The sequence below is a fragment of the Lycium ferocissimum genome, chromosome 8, assembly GCF_029784015.1.
Source record: "Lycium ferocissimum isolate CSIRO_LF1 chromosome 8, AGI_CSIRO_Lferr_CH_V1, whole genome shotgun sequence".
In the NCBI taxonomy this organism is placed as follows: domain Eukaryota; kingdom Viridiplantae; phylum Streptophyta; class Magnoliopsida; order Solanales; family Solanaceae; genus Lycium; species Lycium ferocissimum.
In genome coordinates this window covers 58,592,724-58,604,347 of record NC_081349.1, presented here as the reverse complement: position 1 = coordinate 58,604,347, position 11,624 = coordinate 58,592,724, and the positions used below count along the sequence as shown (strand labels likewise).

At 42.2% G+C, this 11,624-nt stretch overlaps 1 protein-coding gene across 1 annotated transcript; it reads left to right on the top strand.

Annotated features, from left to right (window-relative positions):
• The first annotated feature begins 5,648 nt into the window (after window positions 1-5,648).
• Window positions 5,649-9,307, top strand: LOC132066508 (uncharacterized). The gene is made up of 2 exons (XM_059459811.1): window positions 5,649-6,948; window positions 9,228-9,307. The coding sequence occupies exons 1-2, from the start codon at window positions 5,649-5,651 to the stop codon at window positions 9,305-9,307; spliced, it is 1,380 nt and encodes a 459-aa protein (XP_059315794.1).
• The last annotated feature ends 2,317 nt before the right edge of the window (window positions 9,308-11,624 follow it).

The following is an 11,624-nucleotide window of genomic DNA, read 5'->3' as shown; positions in this document are numbered from 1 at the left end:
TTGTTATAAATGATATTAAGAGTGTTGAAGAAGCATTGTGTGTTGACGAATACGATGTAGTGTGGTAATTTTAGTTATGGATGATTTGAAATGGATTTGGGAGAATTGAATAATGTATGGTTGATGAATATTGTTGATTATGATATTATGAATGTTGTTATTGATGTTTGGGAGTTGTTATATTATATGGAGAAAGTTATAGAAACAAAGGAGATGCTGCCCGATTTTCATTAGCTTTAGCTTAAGCTTAAGTATGTTTCCGATTATCTAATTCTAGTACGAATTCTCTTGAATGTAGAATCGTGAACATTGGAGGAAAGCGCTTAAATTGATAAGTTAGAGCGACATCAAGGTATGTGAGGCTAGTCCCTTCTTTTTCTAAGGCATGATTCCTATAACATGACTTTCTTTGTTTTCCCATGACCTTCTTACATTCCGGAAACTATTGGTCAATGTTTATGAAGAGCTTCTCATAAGATAAAGATAAATGATATGTTGCGAACATGATAATGATGATTATGAGTATAAGTCTAGAGATTCTAAAGCTCATGGTATGATATTTCTACGAAGCTAATGATCCTTATACGATTCTTGATGTTGCTCATTGTTGTTACACTCACCTTACAATGCTTGTTCCTTCAAGGTGAGGGATGATGATTATGACTACTCCATAAGGGAATCGGGGGTTCTCGACCTTACGTCACCCCGATAGGGTATAGTTTATATTTGAGTTTTAATGCATGCTTTATGATAAGTATATGATAATGAGATTACACCGTGCCTATATGGCCGGGCAGACACAGCTAAGGCGGGCGGCATATACACCATGTCTAGAGGGCATGGGCAGACACCACTAGTGGGCGGCATGAGATGGTTACCCCGAACGCGGGCTTATGATGATCACACCGTACCTATATGGACGGGCAGCTTATATATGTATACTTGATATGATGTTGATTATGATGTAAGTTAGCATGCATTATTCCGTCTTAAGTGACATTCAGTTATAGGTTGTTTCCTTACTTGATGTTTCCTTATCTCTTTGATATGTTATTATTGTTCATGCCTTACATACTCAGTACAATGTTCATACTGATGTCCTTTCTTTTTGGACGCTGTGTTCATTCCCACAGGTAGACAGGGAGGTGGCCTAGATTCCTAGGAGCTACACAACAGATTTACAGGAGCACTCCACTATTTCGGAGGTGCCATTTTGGACATGTTATTTTGTGTATATATTTGGGCACGACGGGGTCCTGTCCCATCCTTATGTCGCAGTATTCTAGTAGAGACTCGTAGATACGGATGCGTGGGCAGTAGTTGTCTCATGGATACATTAGTGTAGATTCTTGTGTATCATTTTTGCAGCCGAGAGGGCTTATGTATATTTATATATTGCCTTGGAGTTTATATGTGTTCAGGATGAGTATGATGATTAGCATAATGAGTGGTGCTCGGTAGTCAGCTCCGGGTACCCGTCATGGCCCCCTAGTCTGGTCGTGACACCATCATCTCTTTCTACTCAATAACACTGAAAAGCGCTTTCATGTGTTAGCATTTGTTGTAGTCTTAAATTTTTAAGTATAGACCAACTTCATCATTTTAAGAAAATATGTGTATACATTTCTTGACCGTTTATATTTCGTCTTCTTGATGTTATTCCTCATTATTTGTGTGAGACGTATGTGTCCAAAATTAGTGCATTTTTATCCTTACCCAAAGGTATAAGTTTTAAATCTTTTGGTTTTATGCCTTCTTTATCGTTTTTTGTGTTCAATTTAAATCGTTATTTCTTTTTTCCTAAATTTCTCTTCTTTAAATTTTCTCTAAGCGTACCTTTACCATTAACTGAACTTATTATCATTATTTAAATGTCCCCTTTTTTTTGTTTTTTTGTTGTTTTTTTGTTTTTGCAATTGTCTCTTACTTTTTCACGTGGACCCCACCTTATTATTATTATTTTTTTTTGCAATTGTCTCCTACTTCTTCACGTGGACCCCACCTTAATTTTTTTTTCAATTGTCTCCTAATTCTTCATGTGGACCCCACCTTAATTTTTTTTAATTAACTATATTAGAAGAGTGGGTGGTTGACGACCAAACCCACTCTTCTAATAATATATATATATAGTAGAAATTAGATTTCCATGTTTTTGCTTAGTTCTTATAGGTTCATCATGCGAAGCACCATATGATGTGATAAAATTCTTAAACTGCCCTTTTGATTCTAATTTGACATGTTAAAACATAAAATAATAATCCTCCTTTGGGATGTTTTTGTATCCTTCTTAGCTACTTCTATAAGTTATTGGCAGTCAGTAGATAGAAAGGCTGAAAGAAAAATATTCAAATGGATGTTCTTGTGCAGGAGTATCAATTGTATTTCGTCCTTTGTTCCCCATAGCAACTGGGTATCAAAAAGCACCAAATTTGATGACTTATTAAGGGAAAGACGAAGTAAGAGCATGCTATTGGAGACGTTGCAACATATGTCGGGAAGGCCTCCGTTGATTGTGTACGAACAAAATACGAAAAATATTCAAATGGATGTTCTTGTGCAGGAGTAGATATATCTTTAGAAGGTATGAATTATTGAACACTACGTATCTAGACCAATAAGTTTTATACTTCGCAATGGCAAGATGCAACCACGGTTTGTAATTTCTTGTAATTTTCCGGGGCAGTGAATGACATTATTGAAGTGGCAGAAAATGAAACGGATAAGGGAAGGATCAAGAAGTCTTAAAGTTACTTGATGCGAGTTCTTCTATGTTTCAAGAATAGATAGGTTGCTTAGTAAATCACTCATTATGAGTATATAAAATATATGTCTTTGGTTATGATATTATTATTAAGGTATTTAGACGGCTTAATTTTACTTAATATGCATCTTATGTGTGCTTCTTTCCATTTTTTGGTTTTAGTTTCATCTTTGTTCATTATTTTATATAAAAACAATCTTTTTCCTTGTTTGACTTTCATAGGTGATCACGAGGATCATAAATTGTCCATGTAGGCATTAATTGATTATTTTCCGCATTGACATTATTTTTCAGAGCATTTAAAATAACCCAAATGGCCAAATATATGTATTAACGTATGAATTAACTCCACATGCATGTTATTTATATTTTTTGCTGTCTCATAGAAAAGAATAATAGTAGTATTTGAATTCATTATTAAGCCAAGATGTCTAATATATAATACACAAGGAAATAGATAAAATGAGAATAATCGGTAACAGGAAATATATATTTTGATTTATTGCTTCTGTGTTCGAGGTAGAATGTTTTGGGCTGGATTTTCTTCTCATTTGATATCAATCTTCAAAATATTATTAGAATTTAAAGTAAATGATAGTGCTATGGCCGGAGTGTAGAGAAAAGAAAAAGTTAATCAAAGAGTATAGATTAATTATTTTTAATTACAAAAATTAAAACTATTACTCCTTATGTATCTTTATTTTGATTTGTTTAAATTTCTGCGCAAAGTGCGGGCAAATTCACTCGTTGGTCACATAATTGATAATTTGTACTTCCTATCTAAGCAAGTGTTTGGCCATAAAAACCAAATATTTTTTTTCACTTCATTTGGAATTTTGAAATTAGAATTGAAGATGGAGTTGTGTTTGGTTATAGTTTTTGTAAAGAATATCGGAAAAGGGTCATATATACCCCTGTGATATCCCAAAAACGTTTTATCCGTCCTCCATTTCACTTTTCGATGATATATACCCATCACCGTTGCGTCTAACGACTCATTTAACAGGGACACATGTCATGATCTGAATGCCCTATCTTTCTTTTTCTTTTTATTTAATTAAATATTAGACCTAGATATTGTTTTAATCCGAACCCGCCTCATTACCCGACCCGGTGGACGAATTAATACTCCCTCCGTTCACTTTTACTTGTCCACTATGGACTTTGTACACCCTTGAGAAATAATAAATGAAGTGCATATTTTACCATAATAGCCATATTAATTGGTGTATGACTCCTTAATAAATTTGAAAAATGATTTGGAATGAACAATTAATGCTAAGGGTAAAACAGAAAAAATAAATTGTTTTTCTCTTGATGTGGACAACTAAAAATGAAAATCTATTTTTGAAATAGTGAGCAAGTAAAAGTGAACAGAGTAAGTAATTCTTAGCATGGAGACGCTTTCAGCGCCGAGTTCAAACCCAGATACTTGCAACTCGTTCTTCGATTTCAGTCATCCCAAGAGAAATTTGAAGAAATTAGTTCTTCTTCTTCAACTTTCTAGCCGCACTATCTGTATACGGTAAAAATTTGGTTAACGTTTGTCCGGTTCAAACATAGCTGAATCAGTCGTGGCCGTTAGTCCGTTTTCTTCATGACCGTTCTGATCGTGGCCATTGATCCGGTTAATCAGTTGTTCGCTCGCCACGTGTAGAAATCATGCTGTCACCTGTTTCTGACAGTCGTACGGGTGTCAGACCGTACGACCCAACCTTATCCATATTAGGTTTCCTTTATTCTAAAAGGGCTCCATGATGTATGGAGGGCCCATAGAGGAAAACTATAAATAGGGGCATTTCCTTACTTTTAGGGGTTGGCTTTTCAGATCCAAGAACTTTGTATTTGAATATATATATATTGAAGTTTTCTCTCTCTCTTTGATTTCCTCTGACTTTGGTCCGGTTTACAGCTTAAATAATCCATTGAATCATATCATTCAATATTGCACGGAATATATAATAAGATCTTAGCTCAAATATACAACCCCAACATCTTTACCCAACCATTAGCATATCGATTTATTCACACTTAAGTCGTTTATAAGCAAAACATACACATATATCTTTCGTTCATCAAAGAATAGATTAAAGTGCCCACATATCCTATACCTCATTTACAAATTTAACTTATTATCCAATTTCGGGGTAAAACGGTTTGGCGCCCACCGTGGGGCATTGGATAATAGTGGTCTTTGATCTCGGTTGCAACTCATTCATCTAAAGATTTCGTTCTTTTGTTTGTCTGCGTGAAAACGGACCAAATGGCAAACGGTGGACAATCGGTCACGTCAACAACGAGATTGTGGCCGAAAATGAGAACATCGGGCTACGAATTACCCGTGAATCCGACCCGAATTCCGTCGATTCGAGGGAGGGCCTCGGCCGACAAAATACGTGAACCGGGAGAACGCCGCCCGGCCGGCCACCGATCCTTTAAATACTCTCAATTCGCATCACTTTGTCCGGGCACAAGGCCGTAAAGTGCCAAATATCCCGGATGATATTAACTTACGTCTTATTTTTGAAATGTTGCGCAAGAACAAAGAGCAGCTATTGCCGAACAAGGAGTAGCAATAGCCCAGTTCGAGCAAGAAGGATGAAACGACTCCGAAGAAGAATAAGGGTGTTGCCGAACCCCGGAGAGAAGAAGTTCGAATGGTCGAGAGCAATGGTTCCGGAGCTGGCTCGTCCACCAAGGTATTGAGGATGCTCGAAACATTGGCAAAGCGGGTAGACTCAACCGAGAAAAAGGTGGAGACCTATAACTCTCGGGTGGACCGGATCCGGGGGCTCCGCCCATTACGAAGGGACCGGATTCGAAGAGGTACATTCAGAGGCCTTTTCCTCCGAGCGCGGCTCCTAAGTTGATCCCGAAGAGGTTCAAAATGCCGGACATCCAGAAATATGATGGCACAACGGATCCTCAGGAACACGTGACCTCGTACACCTATGCCATAAAGGGCAACGATGTCGAAGAAGACGAAATTGAATCCGTGTTGTTGAAAAAGTTCGGGGAAACGCTGTCAAAAGGAGCATTGACTTGGTATGACCATCTGCCCGAACATTCAATCACTTCTTTCGAAATGCTCGCGGATGCGTTCATAAAAGCTCATGTTGGTGCCAAAAAGGTCCAGGCCCGTAAGGCGGATATTTTCCGGATAGCCCAAAGGGATGACGAGTTACTACGGGAGTTCGTCAATCGTTTCCAAAGGGAACGGATGGAACTCCCTCCGGTTCCAGAAGAATGGGCCGCACAAGCATTTACCAAAGGGCTTAACCCCCGAAGTTCGACGGCCTCGTTCAAACTAAAGGAAAATTTACTGGAATACGAGGCTGTGACCTGGGCAGACGTGCACAACAGATACGAGTCCAAGATTCGGGTGGAGGATGACCAGCTCGAACTTTCTCCGGGTCCGGTAAACTTAAGTAAAGGATCTGAGAGGTCTAGAAAAAATTATGACCCGGAGATACGGCTATCGAAGGAAAGATACCGGCCGTATTCTCAATCGGAGAAAACGAGCTTCAGACCGAAGAAGTCGAGGTCTGGTCCCGGTCAATTCTCCAGCAGAGGAGATAGAAGAACCGAGCGTCCATCGAATAGCCGAGGGTTGTCGTTTAGAAGTGATGCCGGAAGCTCGGCAACTAACAGGGATCCACCAAGGATATCAGAGTATAACTTTAGTGTCAACACCTCGGACCTTGTCTCGGCCATAGGTCGCATTCCAGAAGCAAGGTGGCCGAGACCATTGAGGTCGGATCCCGGCCAACGGGACCCGAACATGATATGTGAATACCATGGAACTCATGGTCACAGAACTGAAGACTGTCGCCAATTAAGAGAAGAGGTGGCTCGTTTACTGAAAAATGGGCACCTTCGTGAATTCCTGAGTGAGCGGGCCAAAACCCATTACAAGGAAAGGGAGTCGAACAAACGGATTGAACCGGTAGAGCCTCAGCATATAATCAACATGATAATCGGGGGTACAGATGCTCCTAGAGGGCCGGTAATGAAGCGCGCCAAGGTTTCCATTGTTCGTGAAAAGCGTAGCCGGGATTACATACCCGAGGGTTCCATCACTTTCAGCAACGAGGATGCAGAAGGCATTATACAACCGCACAACGATGCGTTGGTAATTTCTATTCTCGTTTTTAAATCACAAATTAAACGTATTTTAATTGACCCAGGTAGCTCGGCCAACATCATCCGGTGGAGAGTGGTTGAACAGTTAAGACTACTCGACCAGATCGTACCGGTAGCCCGGGTGCTCAGTGGGTTCAATATGGCGAGCGAAACCACGAAGGGTGAGATTTCCTTGCCGGTCAACATTGACGGCACCATCCAGCAGACGGTGTTCTATGTAATCGAAGGGGATATGAAATACAACGCATTGCTGGGTAGCCTGTGGATACATAGCATGAGAGTTGTGTCATCAACGTTACATCAGCTGCTGAAATTCCCGACACCGGAGGGGGTAAAAACCATCCGGGGAGAACAACTTGCAGCAAGAGAGATGTTCGCGGTCGAAGAATCATCACCCCTACTCAAAAGGCCGGATCAAAAGGAAGAATCAGTCGGGGACAAGGATTCCAAATAGCAATTACCGTTCACGGGTCTAGCAATGGAGCAAAAGAGATTAGACCCGGGGCACGAAGAGGACGACTTCAACATACCTAGATCATTCGTCTTGCCGGATGAGTCGGATGCGACAAAATCTACAGTGGAGGAGTTGGAGCAAGTCATCTTGTTTGAATATCTACCGGATAGAAAGGTATACCTGGGCACGGGGTTAACCTCGGAGCTCAGGAACAAGCTAATTAAATTTCTTCAAGCTAATGTCGATTATTTTGCATGGTCGCATATAGATATGACAGGTGTGCCACCAGAAATGACAACTCATAAGCTCAGCCTCGACGGGAAATTTCCCCCGATGAAGCAGAAACGGAGGCCTATGGCAGAATCAAAGCATGCCTTCGTGAAGGATGGGGTAACAAAGCTTTTAAAAATAGGCTCTATTCGGGAAGTAAAATACCCGGATTGATTGGCTAACGTAGTGGTGGTGCCGAAAAAAGGTAATAAATTTCGAATGTGCGTTGATTATAAGGACCTAAACAAAGCATGCCCGAAGGATTCATTTCCAATGCCCCACATCGATAGAATGATCGATGCGACGGCCGGGCATGAGATGTTAAGTTTTCTCGATGCTTACTCCGGGTATAACCAAATTCGGATGCACCCGGAGGATCAAGAGAAAACATCTTTCATTACCCGATACGGGACTTATTGCTACAATGTCATGCCTTTCGGATTAAAAAATGCCGGGGCAACCTACCAACGCCTAGTTAACGGAATGTTCGAAGAACAAATAGGAAAAACAATGGAAGTTTATATTGATGACATGGTTGTTAAGTCCCTGGAAACAGAGGACCATTTAAAACATTTGCAGGAAACCTTTGACGTGCTCCGAAGATATAACATGAAACTCAATCCGGAGAAGTGTGCTTTCGGTGTCCGGTCGGGCAAGTTCCTCGGTTTCATGGTGTCAAATCGGGGAATCGAGATTAACCCGGACAAGATCAAAGCAATCGAGGATATCGAGGTGGTAAATAACGTCAAAGGAGTGCAGAGGCTTACCGGGAGGATAGCGGCACTGAGCCGGTTCATATCAAGGTCTTTAGACAAGAGTCACAGTTTCTTCTCCTTACTGAGGAAGAAGAACGACTTCACTTGGACACCGGAGTGCCAAAGAGCCTTACAAGAATTAAAAGAGTACTTGTCCAGCCCACCTTTGTTGCATACACCGAAAGTGGACGAGCAGCTTTTTCTCTACCTTGCCGTGTCCGAGGTAGCGGTAAGTGGAGTTTTGGTCCGAGAAGAGTCAGGTACGCAATTTCCCATTTATTATGTGAGTAGAACTTTGGGGGATGCGGAAACCCGTTATCCCCACCTTGAAAAGTTGGCATTAGCACTGGTAAGCGCTTCTAGAAAGCTCAAGCCTTACTTTCAATGCCACCCGATATGTGTGGTCACTACTTATCCATTAAAGAACATCTTGCATAAACCGGAACTATCGGGTAGACTAACTAAATGGGCTGTAGAGATAAGCGGATATGACATTGAATATAAGCCTCGGACGGCCATCAAGTCCCAAATCTTAGCCGACTTTGTGGCGGACTTCACCCTGACCATGGTCCCCGAGGTTGAGAAGGAACTCCTACTAACCTCGGGGAAAGGGTCGGGTATTTGGTCATTACACACGGACGGAGCCTCGAACCTTAGAGGTTCCGGGCTTGGAATCGTCCTTAAAACCCCCGCCGGAGATGCGATCCGACAATCCATTAGAACAGTTAAATTAACTAACAATGAAGCCGAGTATGAGGCTATGATTGCAGGACTGGAATTAGCTCGGAGCATGGGGGCCGAAGTAATCGAAGCAAAATGCGATTCTCTCCTGGTTGTTAACCAGGTGAATGGCGTCTTCGAAGTCAAGGACGAACGGATGCAAAGGTATCTGGAAAAGATCCAGGTCATACTTCACCGGTTTAAAGAATGGACCGTGCAGCATGTGCGTATGCGAGAGAGCGAAACGGCGAGGCCGATGCATTGGCCAGTTTGGGGTCTTCGGTCGAAGGGGAAGAAATTAACTCCGGGACTGTGGTGCACTTGATGAATTCGGCAATAGAGAACGGGCATGCTGAAATAAACACGATGGGTTTAACTTGGGATTGGCGCAACAAATACATCGACTATTTGCAAGATGGAAAGCTCCCCAATGACCCAAAAGAATCACGGTCACTAAGGGCAAAAGCAGCACGGTTCTGCCTGGTGGATGGCCAGTTATATCGACGGTCTTTCTTCGGTCCTTTGGCCAAATGTTTAGGTCCCGGTGAAACCGAGTACGTGATGAGAGAAGTACACGAGGGGACTTGCGGCAATCACTCCGGTGCTGAAGCCTTAGTCCGAAAAATCATCAGAGCCGGTTATTACTGGAACCGGATGGAGGAAGATTCGAAGAATTTTGTCCGAAAGTGTGACGGGTGTCAAAGACATGCCCCGATGATTCACCAGCCCGGGGAGCTACTGCACTCGGTGATATCACCCTGGCCCTTCATGAAATGGGGAATGGACATTGTTGGTCCGTTACCATGGGCACCAGGTAAGGCCCGTTTTATTTTGTTTATGACTGACTATTTCTCAAAATGGGTGGAAGCGCAGGCCTTCGAAAAAATAAGAGAAAAGGAAGTTATTGACTTCATATGGGACCACATTATTTGCCGGTTCGGCATTCCGGCCGAAATTACTTGTGACAACGGCCCCCAGTTCGTTGGTGGCAAAGTCAATGATTTCCTCGAAGGATTGAAGATCAAGAAAATTGTGTCAACTCCGTATCACCCGTGTGCAAACGGACAAGCGGAATCTACGAACAAAACAATAATTCAGAATCTGAGGAAGAGACTTGAAACATCAAAGCATCACTGGAGGGAAATATTACCGGAGGTGCTGTGGGCTTACAGAACCACATCAAAATCAAGTACGGGGAAACACCCTTCTCGTTGGTCTACGGGACCGAAGCCCTCATTCCTGTAGAAGTCGGTGAGCCCAGTCTCCGATTCAGTTACACCACCGAGGGATCAAACGAGGAGGCCATGGCCATAAAACTCGATCTCACGGATGAGCTACGCGAAAACGCGCTAGTCCGTATTGCAGCCCAGAAACAGAGGATGGAAAGGTACTATAACCGGAGAGCTAATTTTTGACATTTCCAAATTGGGGACTTGGTGCTTCGAAAAGTTACCTTGAACACCAAGAATCCCAACGAGGGAAAACTGGGCCCGAACTGGGAAGGGCCGTACAAGGTAACCGAGATAACGGGCAAAGGGTCCTATCAGCTGGAATCCATGGACGGGCAACGGTTGCGCAATAACTGGAATGTGGCTCATTTGAAAAGATACTACTGTTAAGGTATGGACTCTTGTTTATTTACTAACCTTTTCTTTTTGCAGGGAACCGAGTGCCCGATATAGTTAGCTGCTAGGTCTGAAAACACGTGTTGCACTCTTTTCCTTAGTCCGGTTTTGTCCCGAATGGGTTTTCCGACAAGGTTTTTAATGAGGCAACAAGTACAACGTGTTACAAGAGGGGAACGAGGATAAATACCCGGATACTCGGGGCAACACCCTACGAGTGGGGGCTTGATAGTGCTTACCCGACTTTACAGTTCGAATAAGCACTAGGGGGCTACGGTACCCACATCTCGATTTACTCCGATTAGTTGGAAACGGAAGAAGTTCAACAACGAACACCGCTGGGACCTCATGAACCGGACCTCCGGTATTAGATTCCGATGTAAGGACCAAACGATCAAAAACGAATCGTGTCCCATTAATATTTGCTATGGCAGAACCAATGCCGGACCTTCTGTATTAGATTTTGATGTAAGGACCAAATGATCAGAGCGAATCGTGTCCACTTAGAATTTGCTACGGCAAAAAACAGAAGGAAACGGATAAAGTCCTCATATGATGTACAAATACTTGGAGTTCATTGAAAAATCAAATTATTACATTTCGGATACGTCTTCCTAGTAAAGCACATTGCCCCGAAAATCGGGCACCGTTTTATACGTATGCCCGACACCGGGCATTACAGTCGAAATACGACCAAGGCAACAAGGTCATAGCAAACCGAGCCAAAATCTTAACGCCCCCGAATGGGGACTGCTACACCAGAAATTGGTTAAAGCGAGAGATTCGGATGTGCCCGAACCTAATCAAAGATAAATGAATAGCCAAAATATCGGCCCTAAAAATGCCTAACGTGATTCGGAGACGTCTGAATTCACAAAGCATAAATAAGTCCCGCG

What these genes read in the sequence shown, in the direction of transcription:
- LOC132066508 (XM_059459811.1), top strand. Translation starts at nt 5,649, where the DNA reads ATGCCGGACATCCAGAAATATGATGGCACAACGGATCCTCAGGAACAC. An exon ending in ACGTATTTTAATTGACCCAG is followed by an intron (nt 6,949 to 9,227) that starts GTAGCTCGGCCA and finishes GTTGTTAACCAG; the next exon opens with GTGAATGGCGTCTTCGAAGT.